Raw genomic sequence first — 20,421 nt, 5'->3', positions numbered from 1 at the left:
AATGCAGAGCACTGTACTAAGTGCTTGGGAGAGTATAATACAATATTGTTAGTAAACACAATCCCTGTCCTCTAGGAGTTTACAATCTAGTAAACTTTGTGTAAAAGTCAAAGGTGATAAGCATGATCAGAGGTTATGAGGGGAAAGTTTGGGATTCTTCAGCTTGAAGAAGAGAAAGGAGAGAGGAGCCTTAGTAATATCAATCTATTGTATGTATCGAGCGCTTGCTATGTGCAGGGCACTGTACTAAGTGCTCGGGAGAATACAAACAACAATAGTACAGAAACATTCCCTGTCCACAACTAGCTTACAGTCTACAGGGGGAGATAGACGTTATACATAAGTAAATTACAGATATAAGAGAGTAATTGTCTGTGGGATATGAAGAGGGAGGGTATTACGGACCAGAGGCAGGACTTGGGCCAGGGGATTGGCTGTGAGATGGATGAGATTAAGGTACAGGGAGAAGGTTAGCACTACAGTAGCAAATTGTGCGGGCTGGGTTATAGTAGGAGAGTAGTGAGGTGAGGTAGGAGGGGGCAAGGTGACTGAGTGCTTTAAAGCCGAAGATAAGGAGTTTCTGTTTGATGTGGAGGTGTAAGGGCAACCACTGGAGGTTCTTGAGGAGTGGGGAAACTTGGACTGAACGTTTTTGTAGAAAAGTGATCCAGACAGCAGAGTGAAGTATGGACTAGAGTGGGGAGAGACAGAAGGCAGGGAGGTCAGCAAGAAGGCTGATCCAGTAATCAAGGGGGGATAAGATAAGTTGTTGGATTTATATGGTAGCAGTTTGGATGGAAAGGATGGAACTTAGTGATATTGAAGGTTGAACCGATAAGATTTAGTGATAAGTTGAATTTGTGGGTTGAATGGGGGAGAGGAGTCAAGGTTACAGACTTGTGAGACAAGAAGGGTGGTGTTGCTGTCTACAGTGATGGGAAAGTCAGGGAGAGGACAGGATTTGGGTGGGAAGATAAGGAGTTCTGTTTTGGATATGTGAAGTTTGAGGTGACCATGGGACAATCAAGTAGGGATGTCTTGAGGGCAGGAGGAAATGTGAGACTGGAGAGAGGGAGAGAGATCAGGGCTGGAGATGTAGATCTGGGAATCATTCACATAAAGGGGGTAATTGAAGCCTTGGAGTGAATGAGTTCTCCAAGGAAGTGGGTGTAGATGGAGAGTAGAAGGGGACACACAACTGACCCATGAGGGACCCCCATAGTTAGGGGATGGGAGGCAGAGAAGGAGCCCATGAAAGAGAATGAGAATGAGCAGCCAGAGAGATGAGGAGAACCAGGAGAGAATAGTGTCAGTGAAGTCAAACAGTGCTTGGCCCATAGTAAGCACTTAACAAAGACCATCATTATCATTATTTTAATTTTTCCGGGAGAAGGGGATGCTCAGACAGTCAAAGGCAGCTGAGATGTTGAGGAGGATTAGGATGGAGTAGAGGCCACTGGATTTGGCAAGAAGGAGATCATTGGTGACCTTTGAGAGGGCAGTTTCTGAGAAGTGAAGGGGCGGAAGATTGGGGTCAAGGAGAGAATTGGAGGAAAGGATTTTAAAGACAGTGGTTGTAGACAATTTGCTCAAGGAGTTTGGAAAAAAAATGTTAGGAGGGAGATGGGGTGGTAACTGGAAGGAGCTGAGGGGTCAAGGGATGGGGTTTTTTTTTTAGGATAGGGGAGACATGGGCATGTTCGAAAGCAGAGGGGAAGAAGCCACTGGAGAGCAAACAGTTGAGAAAGCAGCGTGGCTTAATAGAAAGAGCCCAGGCTTGGGAGTCAGAGGCTGTGGGTTCTAATACCGGCTCCGCCACTTAGCTGTGTGACTTTGGGCAACTCACTTAGCCTCTCTGTGCCTCAGTTACCTCATCTGTAAAATGGGGATTAAGATTGTGAGCCCCACGTGGGACAACCTGATAACCTTATATCTATCCCAGCACTTAGAACAGTGCTTGGCACATAGTGCTTAGCAAATACCATCATTATTATTATTGAGGATGGCGGTCAGGGAGGGAAGAACGGAGGGGGCAACTGTCTTGTTAAGGTGCGAAATAATGGGGTCGGGTGCAGGTGAAGGGAGTGGATTTTGAGAGAAGGCAGGAGATAATATCCTTCAGCCCCGAGTTGATTAATAGGCTTGAACTGGGAAGCAGTGTGGCCAAATGGTGGGAGTCAGAGGACCTGGATTCAGATCCCTGTTCTTCCACTTGCTAGCCATATGACCTTGGGCAAGTTCTTTAATTCTCTGGGCCTCAGTTTCCTCATCTGTAAAATGGGGATTGAATACCTGTTCCTCCCTTACTTAAATTTTAAGGACCAAGTGGACAGGGACTGTGTCTGAGCTAATTATCTTGTACTTACCCCAGCATTTAATACAATGCTTGGCACATAGTGTATGCTTAACAAATGCCATTATTATTATTATTACTGTTATTGCTATTACTATTATAGCACGAAGGACTTTACATAATTATAAGAGAAGCAGCGTGGCTTAGTGGAAAGAACACAGGTTGGAGAGTCAGAGGTTGTGGGTTCTAATCCCAGCTCCACCGCTTATCAGCTGTGTAACTTTGGGCAAGTCATTTAACTTCTCTGTGCCTCAATTACCTCATCTGGAAAATGAGGAATGAGACTGTGAGCCCCATGCGGGACAACCTGATCACCTGGTATCTGCCCCAGTACTTAGAACAGTGTTTGGCACATAGTAAGCCCTTAACAAATACCGTTATTATTATTATCATCATCACAAGGAAGAATTTCCCTCGTCCTGAGACCTGTTGAGGAGCATGTTGAAATGTGATAGGTCTGGTGTCTCCCCTCCAAAAATTGGTCTCATTGTCTGTGCCCCAGCTCCGAAGGAAAGGGGGGTGGCCAGGCTTGTGTGGCTGCCTTTGTGATGGTTGAGTGGGCATGGAGAACAAAGTCAGTGAGTAGTAATGTGGTTCACAAGACGCTTGCCTTCACGACAGGTCTGGATGATTGCAGGTAACAGAAAGTTGCCGATAAAAGCCACCAGACAGGAAAAAAAAATTGCTGTGGGTTTGAGTTTTTCCATATTAGAAGCTATAAAGTTAAAGTCATGGGCTAGGTGGGAGACAATAGGGTTGGAAAATGAACTACACAAACTAAACTTTCTCATCCACTGCTTTCAACCGATACCTCTGCTCCCTCTCCTGCTTGCTCCTTTCCATCCCACTCCCCTTTCCACCTTGCCTGGCTTTGATTGATTGCGTAGGTCAGCCAGGTTACTAAACATCAGGCACTGTTCTAAAGTAGGGGAAGATACAAGTTTATCAGGTCAGACATAATCCCTGTCCCACTTGAGGCTCACAGTCTAAGCAGGAAGGAGAACAGGTTTTGAATCCCCATTTTGCAGGTGAGGGAACTGAGGCGCAGGGAAGTGAAGTCATTTGCCCAAGGTCACACAGCAGGCAAGTGGCAAAGCTGGGATTAGAACTCAGATCCCCTGACTCCCTCTTTCCAATAGGTCACACTGTTTCACTGGAGGAGACCGAGACTAGCTTCTCAGCTTTTTTTCTATTCTACCTGCCCTGGTCGTGGGTTCCAATCCCAACTCCACCACTTGTCTGCTATGTGACCTTGGGCAAGTCACTTCACTTCTCTGTGTCTTAGTTACCTCACCTGTAAAATGGGGATTGAGACTGTGAGCCCCCGTGGGACAGGGACTTTGTCCAACTTGATTTGCTTGTATACACCCCAGTGCTTAGTTCAGTGCCTGGCACATAGTAAGCGCTTCACAAATACCATTATTATTATATCCTGAACCAGAGCATTGAACTTGTGGGGCTGGTATTCTCCCCTTTGGGGTGCAGCAAAATTCAGTGTAAATTGATGTAATTTGAGAATGTGCCTAAGTGCTGTTAGGCGTATGCCCTCTGGAAAGATGAATCTTAATTGGGGAAGTTCTCTTGGAGGACGTATGAGGTTTTCAGGGAGACTTTGAAGTTGGGGTTGGGGAGGATCTTGAAGCGGGGAGGCAGTGCTTGGCTGTATATATGTATATATGTTTGTACATATTACTCTATTTTACTTGTACATATCTACTCTATTTTATTTTGTTAGTATGTTTGGTTTTGTTCTCTGTCTCCCCCTTTTAGACTGTGAGCCCACTGTTGGGTAGGGACTGTCTCTATATGTTGCCAATTTGTACTTCCCAAGCGCTTAGTACAGTGCTCTGCACATAGTAAGCGCTCAATAAATACGATTGATGATGAAGAAGGGAATGAGCAATGAGTCAGAGGTGGGTCAGAGCTAGGGTAGAGAGTCCTGCTTGATTTGCTTTGTCTGTAAGTGAAACTGCAGTCATTGTGCACTCAGGACTTCCTCCCTCCTGCAGTTGAGCAGAGGAAGTCATTCAACTGTGATAATTTCTCCTATTACAGAGCAAAACTCCTTGTTAGGCAGTCGTATATACTGAGCACTTACTGTGTGCAGAGCACTGTCATAAGCACTTGGGAGAGTACAATATTACAAAATAACAGACACATTTCCTGCCCACAAGGAGCTTACAGCCTAGAGGGGGAGACAGACATTAATATAAATAAATGAAATTACAGTTATGTATATAAGTGCTGTGGGACGGGGAGGGAAAGATGAATAAAGGAAGTGAGTCAGGGCGACGCAGAAGGGGTGGGCGGAAAGGAAAGAAAGGTTTAGTCAGGGAAGGCCTCTTGGAGGAGATGTGCCTTCAGTAAGGCTTTGAAGGGGGGTGGAGAGTAGTTGTCTATCAGATATGAAGAGGGAGAGTTTCCAGGCCAGCAGCAGCAGGATGTGGGCAAGAGGTCGGCGGTGAGATAGATGGGATCTAGGTACAGTGAGAAGGTTAGCATCAGTAGAGTGAAGTTTGCAGGCTAGGTTGTAGTAGGAGAGTAGCTAGGTGAGGTAGGAGGAGGCAAGGTGATTGATTTAAAGCTAATGGTAAGGAGTCTTTGATGCGGAGGTGAATGGGCAACACTGGAGGTTCTTGAGGAGTGGAGAAACATGTACTGAATGTTTTTGCAGAAAAATGATCCGGGCAGCAGAGTAAAGTATGGACTGGAGTGGGAAGAGACAGCAGGCAAGGACGTCGGCAAGGAGGCTGATCCAGTAATCGAGGTGGGATAGGATAAGTGCTTGGATTATAACGTGATAACAGTTTGGATGAAGAGGAAAGGGAGGATTTTAGTGATGGTGTAAAGGTCGAACTGACAGGATTGAGTAATAGATTGAATACGTGAGTTAAATGAGAGGGAGGAGTCAAGGATAATACCAGGTTACTGGCTTGTGAGACAGGAAGGATGGCAGTGCTATTTTCAGTAACGGGAAAGTCAGGAGAAGGACAGGGTTTGGGTGGGAAGATAAGGAGTTCTGTTTTAGACATAATAATAATAATAATAATAATGGCATTTATTAAGTGCTTACTATGTGCAAAGCACTGTTCTAAGCACTGGGGAGGTTACAAGGTGATCAGGTTGTCCCACGTGGGGCTCACAGTCTTAATCTCCATGTTAAGACATGTTAAGTGGGACATCCAAGTAGAGATGTCTTGAAGGCAGAAGGAAATATGAGACTGCAGAGAGGGAGAGAGATCAGGGCTGGAGATGTAGATTTGGGAATCATTCACATAGAGGTGGTAGTTGAAACCATGGGAACAAATGAGTTCTCAAGGGAGTGGACATAGATGGAGAACAGAAGGGGACAGAGAACTGAAACCTTGAGGGATACCCACAGTTAGTGGGTGGGAGGGAGAGGAGGTGCCTACGAAAGAGACTGAGAATGAGTGGCTAGAGAGATAAGATGAGAACCAATAGAGGACAGTGTCAGCAAAGCCAAGAATGGAAAATGTTTCCAGGAGAAGGGGGTGGTAGACAGTGTCAAAGGTAGATGAGAGGTCAAGGAGGATTAGAATGGAGTAGAGGCCATTGGATTTGGCAAAAAGATCATTGGTGACCTTTGGGAGGGCAGTTTCTGTGGAGTGAAGGGGGTGGAAGCCAGATTAGAAGTGGTCAAGGAGAGAATTGGAGAAGAGGAACTGTAGGCAACTCACTCAATGAGTTTGGAGAGGAATGATAGGAGGGTGATGGGGTGATAACTGGAGGGAGCCGTAGAGTCAAGTAAAGATTCTCTTTTTGGATAGGGGAGACATGAGCAGGTTTGAAAGCAATAGGAAAGAAGCCGTAGTAGAGCGAACAGGTGAAGGTGGTGGTCAGGGAGAGAAGATGGGAGGAGGCAAGTTCTTTGATAAAGTGCCAAGGAATAAGGTTGGATGTGCAGTTAGAGGGGCTGGATTTTAGAGAAAAGGCAGGAGATCTCTTGAGACATACCTGGGAAAGATGGGAGAGTTTAAGAAGGGGCAGGAGGAGGGAGGGCCTGGAGAGGAGCAGGATAGATTTTAGGGAGATTCATTCATTCATTCATTCATTCAATCGTATTTATTGAGCACTTACTGTGTGCAGAGCACTGTACTAAGAGCTTGGGAAGTACAAGTTGGCAACATATAGAAACGGTCCCTACCCAACAATGGGCTCACAGTCTAGAAGAGGGAGACAGACAACAAAACAAAACATATTAACAAAATAAAATAAATAGAATAGTAAATATGTTCATACCTGATGTTTTCAATTTTTTAAATAAAGTAGGTGGCCAAGTCATTAGGGGCAAGAGATGTGGGAGGTGGGGGCACAGGAGGTTTGAGGAGGGAGTTGAACATCTGAAACAACTGATGAGGGCAATGGGCATTAGAGTCAACAAAATGGAGAAATTATTTTGCCGGGCAGAGTTAAAGCATTTGAGAATGAATTAGGGATGGCCGAGGTCAGCCTGAAATCTAGATTTCTACCAGTAGCGCTCTGCAGCTCGTGCACAGGAGTGAAGGAAGCAGAATGTGGAGGTGATCCAGGGCTGCGGGTTAGTGGTTCAAGATCAGTGAAGGGATAGAGGAGTGAATGAGTTGAGTTCAGTACAGAGCTCGGTGTTGAAGGCGTTGATTTGGTTGTCAAGGGAAAGTAGTTGGGGTGTGGAGGCCAAATGGGGCATAATGACTTGAGAAAATTGGATGGGATCAAAATCAATCAATCAATCAATCATATTTATTGAGCGCTTACTATGTGCAGAGCACTGTACTAAGCACTTGGGAAGTACAAATTGGCAACATATAGAGACAGTCCCTACCCAACAGTGGGCTCACAGTCTAAAAGGGGAAGACAGAGAACAAAACCAAACATACTAACAAAATAAAATAGAATAGATATGTACAAGTAAAATAAATAAATAAATAAATGGAGTAATAAATATGTACAAACTTGGAGGTCTCTGTGGGGGAACAGTACAGGTTTGCGGGGAGGAGGTTGTGGTTAGATAGAGGGAGTTCAGAGTTGGTGAGGGAAGCTAGCAACCTTGGTGCTTAGCACAGTGTTTGCCATAGAGTAACTACACATACCATAATTATTATTGTAATTATCATTTCTTATATTACCTTTCTCTTTCCTGTTACCCTTCCTGGAGATGCCAACACACACACGCACACAAACACAAACCCCCCAATAAATACCATTGATTGAATGTCTGGAATGTTCATTTTCATCCCCATACTGCCCCAGTTCTACTGTGTTCTGCAGGTCAGCCCAGCATCCAGGTTCACAGGGACATGGGATATGAATGCAAATAATGATAATAATAATGGTGTTTGTTAAGCGCTTACTATGTGCCAGGCACTGTACTAAGAGCTGGGGTGGATACAAGCAAATCAAGCTGGACACGGCCCCTGTCCCATCTGCGGCTCGGTCTCAACCCCCATTTTACAGATGAAGTAACTGAGGTGCAGAGAAGTGAAATGACTTGCCCAAGGTCACACAGTGGACAAGTGGTGGAGCTGGGATTAAAACCTATCACCTTCTGACTCCCGGAACCATGTTCTGTCAACTTAGGTCATGTTGCTTCTCCTCTCGGAGCAAGTAAGAGTGCTCAGAGGTCTCCCAAGAGAAATGACCTAGGTTTGGACTAAACACACCTCAAAAAAATGGTATGTGTGATGCTGTCATGATATAAACCCAGTGTAACGCATGTGACATTGTGTTTGTCCCTGTTGGGCATTCTCAAATGCCCCCAGGGGCCACCCTACTTGTTCTATTCAGAAGTTTGGAGACTCTCAGCCTGGGGTGCTGGGGGAAACCTGTGCCGAGACCCCATTCTAGTCTGAGTTCAGTGAGGTTCCCAGAAAGGCTCTGGCCCAGACTGGAGCACACCGGGACTGACATTCTGGGGTGGGGGCACAGCTTTCTAGGGCACGGAGTCAGTGACGCTGATGCCTGGCATTGCCATTGTCTTTTCTCTCTGTGGGAGCCAGTCCGCCAGGAGAGAAGTATCCTGAAGATACCCGCTCCTCCAGGACTGGCTGGCGGGTCCCAGACTCGGGATCTTCCTGTTGCCTTCCTCAAGGAACCCCCTTGTAGGATGCTTCCTGCAGGATGGCCACAGCTCTGACACTTACTTCTGCTTCCTCCTCACCCACTGTGAAGAGGCTGACCACCGGCCTCCCCCGATATTCACTTCTCCCCCCAACACCGCCACCCCATTCCCCACTCCTCTTTCAGTGGAGGGCACAGCAGCCCCGCACTCCTTCCTCCCTCCACAACCTGGGCCTTTTCACCTGCTCCTCTCCCGCAACTCGGCAATCAATCAGTCCTATTCCTGAGTGCTTACTATGTGCAGAGCACCATACTAAGCACTTGGAAGAGTACAATATAACAGATTTGGTAGACACGTTCCCCGCCCACAACTAGCTTGCCTCCGAACTTTCTCTCCCCAGCCCAGGATGCGGTGGGCAGAAGAGGGAGTTTACTAAGCATGAAAGGAGAGTGGGCCTGCCCCTTGGAATGGGCCTGACTCCAGCCTGGAAAAACCACCAGTCACTCCATGCTAAGACATGCCCGGCCTCAGTGGCCTCCTGTATATCCAGTTCTCGAGCTTGAGCTCCGCTTTCCGCTCCTTCAGAGACCGGAGCCTGGAGCAGATGGGCTCCTCTGGATTTCTATTAACATTGATTTTTTTCTATTTTAGAAACATGGAGAAGAGCTGAAGCCATCTGAGCCCCAAGCCCGGCCCCACCCCTAGGGAAAGAGCCGGAGGGGCAGCATGGTGGTGGCAGTGGCGGCGGGCAGGGCACAATCCCTCCGGCTGGGCTGCTGAGGCTTCGGTGCCCCATGGAAGGTGAGCAAGGGGCTTGGTGGTCTGGCCCTCAGCGGGGAGCCCCTCCCGGCACCCACAGACCAAGGTGGGAGACAGTCTCCCCGCCGACGTTTCTCACGTGGCGAGGTCGTACCACGAAATCCGGCCGGGGTCAGACTGCAGTCTGGGAGGAATGAGGGCCCGTGGAGAGGGAATCCGTGAATTTGGGCGGTAATGAAGGCTGTGAAGTTTGACAGGCGAATCCACATCCCTTCTTTTTAAGCCAACAACCAGAAGAGGGTGGCCTCCCCAGTGCTGTCTCCCCTTGCCGAGTGTCTGGAAGGCCCCTGCTGTGACAGAACCCCACCGGCCCCGGGTTCCTGGCTGCGGCGGCACCAGAAGCAGCTGTTGCAGGCCATCTCCTCCCCACTCCTGGACGAGATCCTAGGCTCCGCGAAAAAGCAGGAGGTGCTCAGGGGCGAGGAGGCCGGCGAGGGGTGCGAGGCCGCCTCCCTGGCCGGCCAGGTGAAGGCACTGGTTGACCTGGTGGCCAGGAAAGGGACCCAGGGCTCCTGGGCCCTGCAGACCTTCATCGAGAACTCCGACTCCCAGCTCTGTCACCATCTCACTGCCAGAACCCCCGGAGTCTATAACAGTGTCTGTGGAGGTAAGTACAGTGTGTGAGGGGTTGGGTACCCTGGTAGCCGTCGTCATCATCATCAGTGGTATTTTTTAAGCGCTTCCTGCGTGCAGAGCACTGTAGTAAGTGCTTCGGAGAGGACAATACGACCGAGTTGGTAGACACCTTCCCAATCGCAAACTCAGTGATCAGTTGGGAGCTCCTTGAGGACCGGGATCATTTCTGCTTGCTCTGAGGTATTGTCCCAGTGCTCAGTCCTTTGCTCTGCTCAGAACAAATGCTCAATAAATGTCATTGATTGAGTGCTGGAGGGTGTGATGACCTTGGAGGGTGGCAGAAAGGGCAGCCAGTCAGTGATATTTATGGAATGCTTATTGTGTGCAGAGCACTGTACTAGGAACTTGGGAGAATACAATACAATGGAGTTGGTAGACATGAGAGAGAACCAGTCCAGAATTGCGGATGAGAGAAGAGTTCAGGGTGACCAGGAGGTGGAAAATAAGTTCTACCCATCCTCCTCTATCCATCCCTGTCCGAGATCCCTCCCAGCTGGGGCTCTCCCAGCTCCTCCTGTTCCCCAGAGGTGACATCTCTGGCTGCCACCCTCCTCCACCCTAACCCCTTGTCTCACATGGTGCTTAGCAGCGTGACAGTGGATAGAGCACGGGCCTGGAAGTTGGAAGGATCTAATCCCGGCTCCACCACGTGTCTGTTGTGTGACCTTGGGCAAGTCACTTCACTTCTCTGGGCCTCAGTTACCTCATCTGTTCAATGGGGATTAAGAGTGTGAGGCCCGTTTGGGACAGAGACTGTGTCCAACCTGATTAACTTGTATCTATCCCAGTGCTTAGAACAGTGCTAGGTACATAATAAGCACTTGAATACCATAATTATTATTATTATTAAATTGTCAGGCTGTTTTCTCCTCTTTGCCACTAAGAGGGTGGAGGCTAAGACCTCAGCCAAGACAGGCTACCTGTGGAGCTTCCTCTATATGCCCCTCTACAGTTTGAATAATATCAATAATAATAATAATTGTGGTATTTATAAGCTGTTACTATGGGCCAGAGTGTACTAAACACCAGGGTGGATAAAAACAAATTGGGTTGGACACAGTCCTTGTCCCTTGTGGGGCTAATAGTCTCAATCCCCACTTTGGAGATGAGGGAACTAAGGCCCAGAGAAGTGAAGTGACTGGCCCAAGGTCACGCAGAAGATGAGAGGTGGAGCGGAGATTAGAACCCACAACCTTCTGACATCCAGGCCAGTGCTCTATCCATTGGAGCCATGCTGCTCATTTCTAGGCCCATGTTCCCAATTTTTAGACTGTGAGCCCACTGTTGGGTAGGGACTGTCTCTATATGTTGCCAATTTGTACTTCCCAAGCGCTTAGTACAGTGCTCTGCACACAGTAAGCGCTCAATAAATACAATTGATGATGATGATGATGTCCCCGACCCTGGTCCCGACTGCGGAGGCAGCCCTGAAGGCTTATTCAGCCTCAGCTCTGCCCACCTCCGCCCGACTTAGACTCTCACTTCTCTGGCTGCAGATCCTACGATGCAGAGGTACCTGGAGTTTCTCCACAAAAGATTCGGGTCGGGCCCAGACCCGACTCTGTCTGCATCCCAGAGGCTGACCAAACTGCTGCTGGTGGAGGGCTTGACTGACCTCCAGCAGAAAGACCACGATTTTGTGCAGATAGAGGCCACCCGAGGTGGGCGTCGGGCCTCCAGGAGCATCGCCTTCGAGCGGCTCTTCTCGCCCCTGTCCAAGGTCTCCATCCCGCCCCGGGTCTCGGTGACGGTCGGCGTGGCCGGCATCGGCAAGAGCTCCACGGTCAAGCTGTACGTCGGCCTGTGGCTCCAGAGGAAGGTGGGCCAGGACATCAAGTGGGTGCTGCCCCTGAGCTTCCAAGAGCTGAACGCCCTGGATAAGCTGTCGGCCGATAGGCTCGTTCACTTGGTCTCTGCGAACGCATGCGACGCCACCCAATGCAGCTCGGCCCGCGTCCTGCTGATCCTGGACGGCCTGGACGAGTTCAAGACCCCCCTGGATTTTTCCAACACCGTGGTTTGCACCGATCCCAAAAAGGAGATCCCGGTGGACGGCCTGGTCACCAACATTATCCGGGGGAACCTCTTGCTGGAGGCGTCCGTCTGGGTGACCTCCCGCCCCACGGCGGCTGGCCAGATCCCCGGGGGCCTGGTGGACCGGATGACGGAGATCCGGGGCTTCGATAAGTCCGAGATTGAAGACTATTTGAATCGCCTGTTCCCGGAGAGCCCGGACCTCGCCGTGCGGGTCCTGAGGCACGTCGGGGCCAATCCGGCCCTGTACTTACTGTGCACGGTCCCCTCCTTCTGCCGGCTCTGCGGCGTGGTCCTGGGCTGCCTGCTCAAGGGCCGGCCCGACCACCAGCCCCCCGAGGCCTCGTTCCCCAAGTCCCTGTCGGAGCTGTACGCCTCCTACTTCAAAATGGCGCTGTGTGGGGACTGGCCGGACAGGCCGAAGGAGAGCCTCCGGACGGAGCAGGCCGCCAGCGGCAAGAGACTGCTGGGGGCCCTGGGTCGGCTGGCCTTCGTTGGCTTGGTCAAGAAGAGATACGTCTTCTCTGAGCCGGACCTCAAGGCCCACGGCGTGGAGCTGTCGCTGCTGCAGGCTAACCCGCGCCATTGCCTCTTCCTCAAGGAGGAGGCCCAGGGCTCCGTCCACTACTACTTCGCCCACCTGTCTCTGCAGGAGTTCGCGGCCGCTACCTACTACTACGGTGCGGCCAAGCGGGCTCTCTTCGACCTCTTCTCCGATAACGGCATGTCCTGGTTCAAGCTGGGCTTCCTCACCCACTACAGGAACGCCCTTCAGAAGGCACTGCAGGCGGAGGACGGGCGCCTGGACGTTTTCCTGCGCTTCCTGTCCGGCCTGCTCTCCCCACGGGTCAACCGGCTCCTGGCCGGCTGGCTGCTGGTCAAGGAGGAGCACGACGGCTACCGGGGCCCCATCAGGGACCTCCTCCAGGACTGCCTCCGCCCCAAGGCCACCGTCTCCTCCCGCATGGTCAACATCATGCGCTGCCTGCAGGAGCTCCAGTGTCCGGAGCTGGCCCAGACCGTGGAAGAGGCCATGGCGAGCGAGAGCCTGGCCGGGAAGCTGACCCCCCTCCACCGCTCGGCCCTGGCCTACGTGCTGCAGGTTTCGGAGGCATGCTCCGACGAGACTAACCTCTCCAGGTGCCTCAACCACGGCATCCTCGAGAGCCTCCTGGCTCAGATTCTCTACTGCCGGAACCTCAGGTGGGGCTGGCTTTTAAAAAAAATTTAATGGTATTTGTTAAGCGCTTACTAGGTGCCAGGCACTGTACTGAGCGCTGGGGTAGATACAAGCTAATCCATTCGGATGCAATCCATGTACCACGTGGGGCTCATAGTCTTCAACCCTGTTTTAGGGAGGCAGTATGGTATACTGGATAGAGCACGGGGCTGGGAATCAGAATATCTTGCATTCTAATCCCGGCTCTGCCACTTGTCTGCTCTGTGGTCTTAGGCAAGTCACTTCACTTCTCTGTGCCTCAGGTACCTCATCTGTAAAATGGGGGTTGAGGCTGCGTGCCCCACATGGGACAGGGACTGTGTCCAATAAATGGAAATCCAACCTGATTTGCTTGTATCCACCCCAGCGCTTAGTGCAGTGCCTGGAACATAGTAAGTGCTTAACAAATACCACTGTTATTATCATTATTATTATTTTACAGATGAAGCAATTGAGACCCAGCGAAGTTAAGTGACTTGCCCCAGGTCAAACGGTAGGCAAGTGGTGGAGCTGGGATTAGAACCCAGGGCCTTCTGACTCCCTGGGCCGTGCTGTAGCCACTAGGCTACACTGCTTTCTGGCTGGATTGCCTGGAGGGAGCTGCACCACCGCCACACTCCCTGGGGGGCTGGTGGTAGAGGTGGGGAGGCAGGGGAGGCTCGCTGCTTCCTTCTCCACTCGGAGCCAGCTTTTTGTGTTTCTGCTTGGCCGTGTCAAGGAGGCAGGTGGGAAGGGGATTGGGCTGGGGGTGGTCCCCTCCCTGGGCCTTCTGGGAGGCCTTAGGTCTGGGGCGGTATCCCTGGGTCCACCTGGGCCCAGAGCCTCCTTGACTCGATGGCACTTAGCCTGAGACTTCTCTTTGCACCTCAGCAGAAGCGCCCTGGGCTTCTTAGAACAGGGGTCTCCTTTCAGGCCCATCCCACGGGTCACCCCTGGGAAGTGCGCCCCATTCCAAGGGGAGCGCTAAGGATGGGGGGGTCCGGGAAGGGCAATCCACTCTGCCAAGAACCCCAACCACTCTCAACCATGCTGGTGACCTGGATTACTGGAATGTCACTGGGGCCTGCCTGGAGGGAGCAGTCCAGGCTGGAGAATCTGGAAATAGGGAGTCATTTCCTCCTCCAAGCTGCCCCTTCCCCAACTTCTAATCCATAACCAAGTTTTCTCCCCTCCTGGTGAAATGAGCCCTCTGCTCTTTTAGACTGTGAGCCCACTGTTGGGTAGGGACTGTCTCTATATGTTGCCAACTTGTACTTCCCAAGTGCTTAGTACAGTGCTCCGCACACAGTAAGTGCTCAATAACTACGATTGATGATGATGCTCTGCTTGACTAGGATGGACAGCAACCAGTTCCAGGACAGTGTGATGGAACTCCTGGCAAGCGTGCTCAGTGGGAAGGACTGTCTGATTGAGAAGCTCAGGTGAGGACCGGGGGTTGGTTGGTGAGGTCAAGGGTCCCCTGGGGGAGGGAGGGAGGGGTCGGTTGGGGTCCATCCCCTCAAAAACCACATGACCAAGTCTTCAATAGATTTTGGAAATGCCTCAGGTGGCTCCCTATGACTCCTGGGCCCAAATCCCATTCATTCCAGCTTCACTGCCCCCTCCCCTACTCCGCACATCCCTGCCCCATACTGGGGCCGTCACCCTACCCAATTGGTGAAATCTTTTGGGTGGGGGCCCCACCCACATCTCCTCACAGGTAGCCTGGGCCTTGTTGTCCCCTGGGAATTTGGGTGGGCCCAGTCTTCCTGAAGTTTCTCAGCTCTATCCCACCATACCAGACAGTGATTCCTGCCCCATCCTTTGGTATCCCTCTGCCTGTACGGCCCTCTCTATCTGTAGCCTGGTATAGAGGGAGCGCCTCTGACCCCTGAGTGAGAGAGATGCTGCCTCCACAGCTCATTTAGTCAGTGCCTCCCCTAATAATACTAATAAAGATATTTAAGTGCTTATTATGTGCCAAGCACAGGAATAGATAAAATACAGTCTGATGCAGTTCCTGTCCCATAGGGGGTGCATGGCCTAAGGGAGAGAAAGAACAGATATTTTATCCCTGTTTTCTAGATAATAATAATAATAATGGCATTTATTAAGCGCTTACTATGTGCAAAGCACTGTTCTAAGCGCTGGGGAGGTTACAAGGTGATCAGGTTTTCCCACGGGGGGGGCTCACAGTCTTAATCCCCATTTTACAGATGAGGTAACTGAGGCCCAGTGAAGTGACTTGCCCAAAGTCACACAGCTGACAATTGGCAGAGTCGGGATTTGAACCCGTGACCTCTGACTCCAAAGCCCGGGCTCTTTCCACTGAGATGGGGAAACTGATCGCACAGAGCAGTTGTGATAAACCCAAGGTCACCCAGAAGGCAAATGACAGAGCCGGGATAAGAAAGCAGGTCTCCTGACTGCCAGGCCTGTGCTCTTTCCACTGGGCCACACTGCTTCCCTGACTGCTCAGCTCTCTGTCTCTGTATCTTCTCCTCTCCCCTTCCAGAGCCATTCTCCACCCTTTGCTCTGAAGGAGATTGGGGAGTTTTTCCCCTTCCAGTCGGTAAATAACTGGTACTTATTGAGCTCTTACTGTGTGCAGGACACTATACTAAGAGCTTGGGGGAGTAAAATTAGAGTTGGTCGACATGATCCCTGGCCCCAACAAGCTTACAGTACGGCAAATCCTTGCCCATAGCTTCCCAATCAGTGGGTTTCAGTGCTGTGGAGTGGTTTTAGGTGGTCTCAGGTGACCCTTGTTGGGGTTCCACCAGTTTAAAATTCTCTGTACCCACCCGGAAGCCCCCACAGGCACAGTGACATTCCCTCCCCTACTCCTTTGTGGCACAGGAGAAGGCAGGGCTGGGGCTACTCCTAGGGCCAGCACAGCCAGGTGAAGTCTCACACTTGGGGTAGCCTGCTCTGCCTGAGGGGCAGTGGAAAAGCAAATGGAGATCCAGCTACTTCTGGCAAAAGAAGCAGGGGCCATAACCCCTGGGATGGGCCTGAAAGGAGACCCCTGTTCTAAGAAGCCTAGGGGGCTTCTGCTGAGGCACAAAGAGAAGTCTCAGGCTAAGTGCCATCGAGTCAAGGAGGCTCTGGGCCCAGGTGGACCCAGGGATACCGCCCCAGACCTAGGGCCTCCCAGAAAGCCCAGATCCCAGCTTCATTTTATTCAAAGTGCCTGCAAAAACCATACTAATTAGCATGGATTATTTTGCCTCAGAAACCAGAATTTGCTTTTTAAAGTATTGAAGCCCTGAGGAATTTGCTGTAAATCTTCGCTTTAGGCTCTAAGGGGATGGGTTTTCCTGCTCCTCACTGGAAGGAGGCCCAAAACTAGATCTTGCTCTGAGTCTTAGGGTTCTGGCTTATTGAGGATCCTCACTACCTGCTCCTCTCCCTTTGCCACACTAGGGTTTCCTAGGCTGTCACCCTTCACAGAGGGCCGTAGTTTGCTCTTGCCCCTGTTCTGTTGATTCCCCATCTGGGGACACTAGAAATGAGGATGATGTGGTTGGTCAAGACAGCTCACACCTGGGAAAGGGATAAAGGGGGAAGAGGAGGCTACAGTGAAGTGGTTGTCTATAGGGGATACGCACACACACACACACAAATAATGATTTCTCATTTCTTCCCTGGGCAGCCTGGCAGAGAACGAGATTAGCAACAAAGGGGCCAAAGCTCTGGCCAGATCTCTCATGGTCAACAGAAGTCTGACTGCACTAGAGTAAGTGGGATGCTTTTCTTCTCAGAGACCAAACTTCTGGATTCCAACGAGTAAGGTTTTCGCTCCCCTCTTCCCGGAGTCCCACTGCAGGTGATGGCCCATTCTCACCCTTGAACCGGTGGGTTTCCTGATAAAGATGTGATTATGATGAGGGTCTTCGCAAGGCACTGTACAGCCACAATGGCACACGTTAGGCCAGAGGCGTTTTGTCATGGGCTGGGCCAGATTAACACGGGAAAATTAAAATGGGAGCGGGGCTCAGGGGGCTGAGGCCAGATGGTGCAGCCCCTCCCCGGTTTCCCACATGTTGTGCCCATGGACAGCAGCATGGGACCTCCAGGAGTGGTCCCTGTATCTCTCCACGACCCCCCAGTCCCCTGTTGCCCAGTGGGATTTTAGGCTGTAGTTTGGCTGTGCCTCAGTAGGACCTGGGGCTTCCCTCCTCTTCCTTGTCTTCCCCACTTTCTCCTGCTTGTCCAATTACTTCTTCCCTGGAACAACCCCAACTTCCACTCTGAGCTCCCTGTGGTGATAAGCTTGTTGTGGGCAGGGAATGTGTCTGTTTATTGCTATATTATACTCTCCCAAGTGCTTAGTACAGTGCTCTGCACACAGTAAGCACTTAATAAATACGATTGAATTCAATCATATTTTTTGAGCACTTACTGTGTGCAGAGCACTCTACTAAGCGCTTGGGAAGTACAAGTCAGCAACATATAGAGACGGTCCCGACCCAACAACGGGCTCACAGTCTAGAAGGGGGAGACAGACAACAAAACAAAACATGTAGACAAGTGTCAAAGCCATCAGAATAAATAGAATTATAGCTATATGCACATCATTAGTAAAATAGAGTAGTAAATATGTACAAGTAAAATAGAGTAATAAATATGTACAAATATATACAAGTGCTGTGGGGAGGGGAAGGAAGGAGGGAGGGTGGAGGGGCAATGGGGAGGGGAGGCGGAGAGAAAAATGGGGGCTCAGTGTGGGAAGGCTGCCTGGAAGAGGTGAGCTTTCAGTAGGGCTTTGAAGGGAGGAAGAGAGATGGTTTGGCAGATTTGTGGAGGAAGGGCATTCCAGTTCAGGGGAAGGATGTGGGCTGGGGTCGATGGAGAGAAGTTAAGTGACTTGCCCAAAGTCACACATCTGACAATTGGCAGAGCCAGGATTTGAACCCATGGCCTCTGACTCCAAAGCCCGTGCTTTTTCCACTGAGCCACACTGCTTCTCCAAGTCCCCCGACTTCTGGTTCTGTGCTATTTCCGCTAGAACCCACTTGTTGGCTTCTGCACCGTGAACGGGATCACCCACTCATTGTCCTTTCCCCTCCAGCCTCCGCGGTAACTCCATCGGGCCTCAAGGAGCCAAAGCCCTGGCGGATGCTCTGAAGATTAACCGTGTCCTGCTGTCTCTGAAGTACGTGGCCTAGGTTTTGGGCCCCGGCTTTCACTGCCTACTGCTCTGCACCCTTGCCACACCAGGAAGCCCCCCTCCAAGGGGTGTGGAAAGAGAGGGAGGGAGTCAAGGATAAGGCCAAGGTGGTGGGCTTCAGAGATGTGGAGGCTGGTGGTTGTGACTGTTTCTGCAACCACATGCAAAGCTGGATTTACTCTCTGGCTTTTGATTTATTTCCCTTTGGCCATGAGTACCGAGTACCCATAATAATAACTATGGTATTTATTAAGCACTTACTATGTGCCAGGCACTGTTCTAAGTGCTAGGATAGATACAAGGTAATCAGTTTGGACACAGTCCATGTCCCACATGAGGCTCACACTCTTAATCCCCATTGTACAGATGTGGTAACTGAGGCACAGGGAAGTGAAGTGACTTACCCAAGGTCACACAGCAGACAAGTGGTGGAGCTGGGATTAGATCCCACGACCTCTGACTCCCAAGCCTGTGCTCTTGCCACTAGGCCATGCTGCTTCTGGCCTGCTGTCCTGCGCCTCCTGACTCAGGCCCGAGTCAGCTGTCGTCAGTCCCCTCTCACTCAAGTTAACATTGATCTAAACACCACTGCCTTGGGCAGAAAACCTCCCCAGCCCCACTTGCGACTGAGGGGTTGGCACAGCAGCCCTGAATCCCAGCCCGGGGCTCTCTGATCCCCAGGCCAGTCTCCCCGGCAGCTATCACCCGTGACTCTCCTCTCGCTTCTCGCCACAGCCTCCAGAACAACAAGATAAAGGATGATGGCGCCAAGGCCTTAGCTCATGTCCTTGCAACTAATAACACGCTCTCCATTCTCCAGTAAGTGTGGGGCCGTCCCTCCCTCCATCCTAAGGGAATCAGTCCGCCCCTCGCGTAATTCCAGGCTTCCACGGGGTCTCCAGGCTGGGCTGCAGTTTGGGGGTCCGGTTGAGAGGGTAGCCAAGGTTGCTCTCTCTTCTTTTCCCCATCATCATCAATTGTATTTATTGAGCACTTACTATGTGCAGAGCACTGTACTAAGCGCTTGGGAAGTACAAATTGGCAACATATAGAGACAGTCCCTACCCAACAGTGGGCTCACAGTCTAAAAGGGGGAGACAGAGAACAAAACCAAACATACTAACAAAATAAAATAAATAGAATAGATTATGTACAAGTAAAATAAATAAATAAATAGAGTAATAAATATGTACAAACATATACATATATACAGGTGCTGTGGGGAAGGGAAGGAGGTAAGATAGGGGGGATGGAGAGGGGGACGAGGCCCAACCATTCTTTTTCTGAGCTGGGCCAGTCCAATTGTGGAGCATGGGAACTGGGGGGTGCTGAATATTACAGCAAGGAAGAGGAGACGGCGGTGGTGGAGGGAATGGGGATGGGACCTGCATTTCTGGGCAAGGTTTTGCCTACTGTATGTGGTCAGTAAAATGTAGCTAAAATCTAGGGTCTCTCTCTTTTTTATGGTACATGTTAGGCACTTACTTGTGCTACGCACTATACTGAGTGCTGGGATAGATACAAGATGATCAGGTTGGACACAGTCCCTGTCCCATGTGGGGTTCACAGTCTAATTCTGGGGGAGGAACAGTTAATCCCCATTTTATAGATGAGGTTATTGAGGCCCAGAGAAGTCATGTGTCTTGCCCAAAGTCACACAGCAGACAAGTGGCAGAGCCAGGATAAGAAACCAAGTTCATTGACTCTCATCCCCTGCCTCCTTTTCCAGGCTCTGCATGTCCTCCTCGAAACACCAAACCGTTTCCCCTCCACTTTCCAAGTCCCACCCCAGCTCCTTTGGGAAGGAACATTTAGGATAATAATAATAATAATAATGGTATTTGTTGATTGCTATGTGCCAGGCACTGTACTAAGCACTGGGGTGGATACAAGCAAATGGGGTTGCTGTCCCACGTGGGCTCACAGTCTCAATCCCCATTTTATAGATGAGGTAACTGAGGCCCAAAGAAGTGAAGTGACTTGCCCATGGCCACACAGCAGACAAGTGGCAGAGCTGGGATTAGAACCCGTGACCTTCTGGCTCCCAGGCCTGTGCTCTATCTACTATGCCACAGAAAAGCAGCGTGGCTCAGTGGAAAGAACACGGGCTTGGGAGCCAGAGGTCATGGGTTCTAGTCCCGGCTCTGCCA

At 50.6% G+C, this 20,421-nt stretch overlaps 1 protein-coding gene across 1 annotated transcript in view; it reads left to right on the top strand.

Moving 5' to 3' along the window:
* The window catches only part of NLRC3 (NLR family CARD domain containing 3), a 47,007-nt gene that overhangs the window by 11,156 nt on the left and 15,430 nt on the right, over nt 1-20,421 (top strand). Inside the window, exons 3-11 of the mRNA XM_038762782.1 lie at nt 2,856-2,990; nt 6,142-6,265; nt 9,271-9,352; nt 9,454-9,837; nt 11,363-13,103; nt 14,454-14,540; nt 16,754-16,837; nt 18,173-18,256; nt 18,953-19,090. Of these exons, the coding sequence (XP_038618710.1) occupies nt 2,856-2,990; nt 6,142-6,265; nt 9,271-9,352; nt 9,454-9,837; nt 11,363-13,103; nt 14,454-14,540; nt 16,754-16,837; nt 18,173-18,256; nt 18,953-19,090 (2,859 nt within the window). The remainder of the gene's footprint in view (nt 1-2,855; nt 2,991-6,141; nt 6,266-9,270; nt 9,353-9,453; nt 9,838-11,362; nt 13,104-14,453; nt 14,541-16,753; nt 16,838-18,172; nt 18,257-18,952; nt 19,091-20,421) is intronic.

This window comes from Tachyglossus aculeatus, chromosome 21 (assembly GCF_015852505.1).
Source record: "Tachyglossus aculeatus isolate mTacAcu1 chromosome 21, mTacAcu1.pri, whole genome shotgun sequence".
Lineage (NCBI taxonomy): Eukaryota > Metazoa > Chordata > Mammalia > Monotremata > Tachyglossidae > Tachyglossus > Tachyglossus aculeatus.
This window is presented reverse-complemented; position numbering and strand designations above follow the sequence as displayed.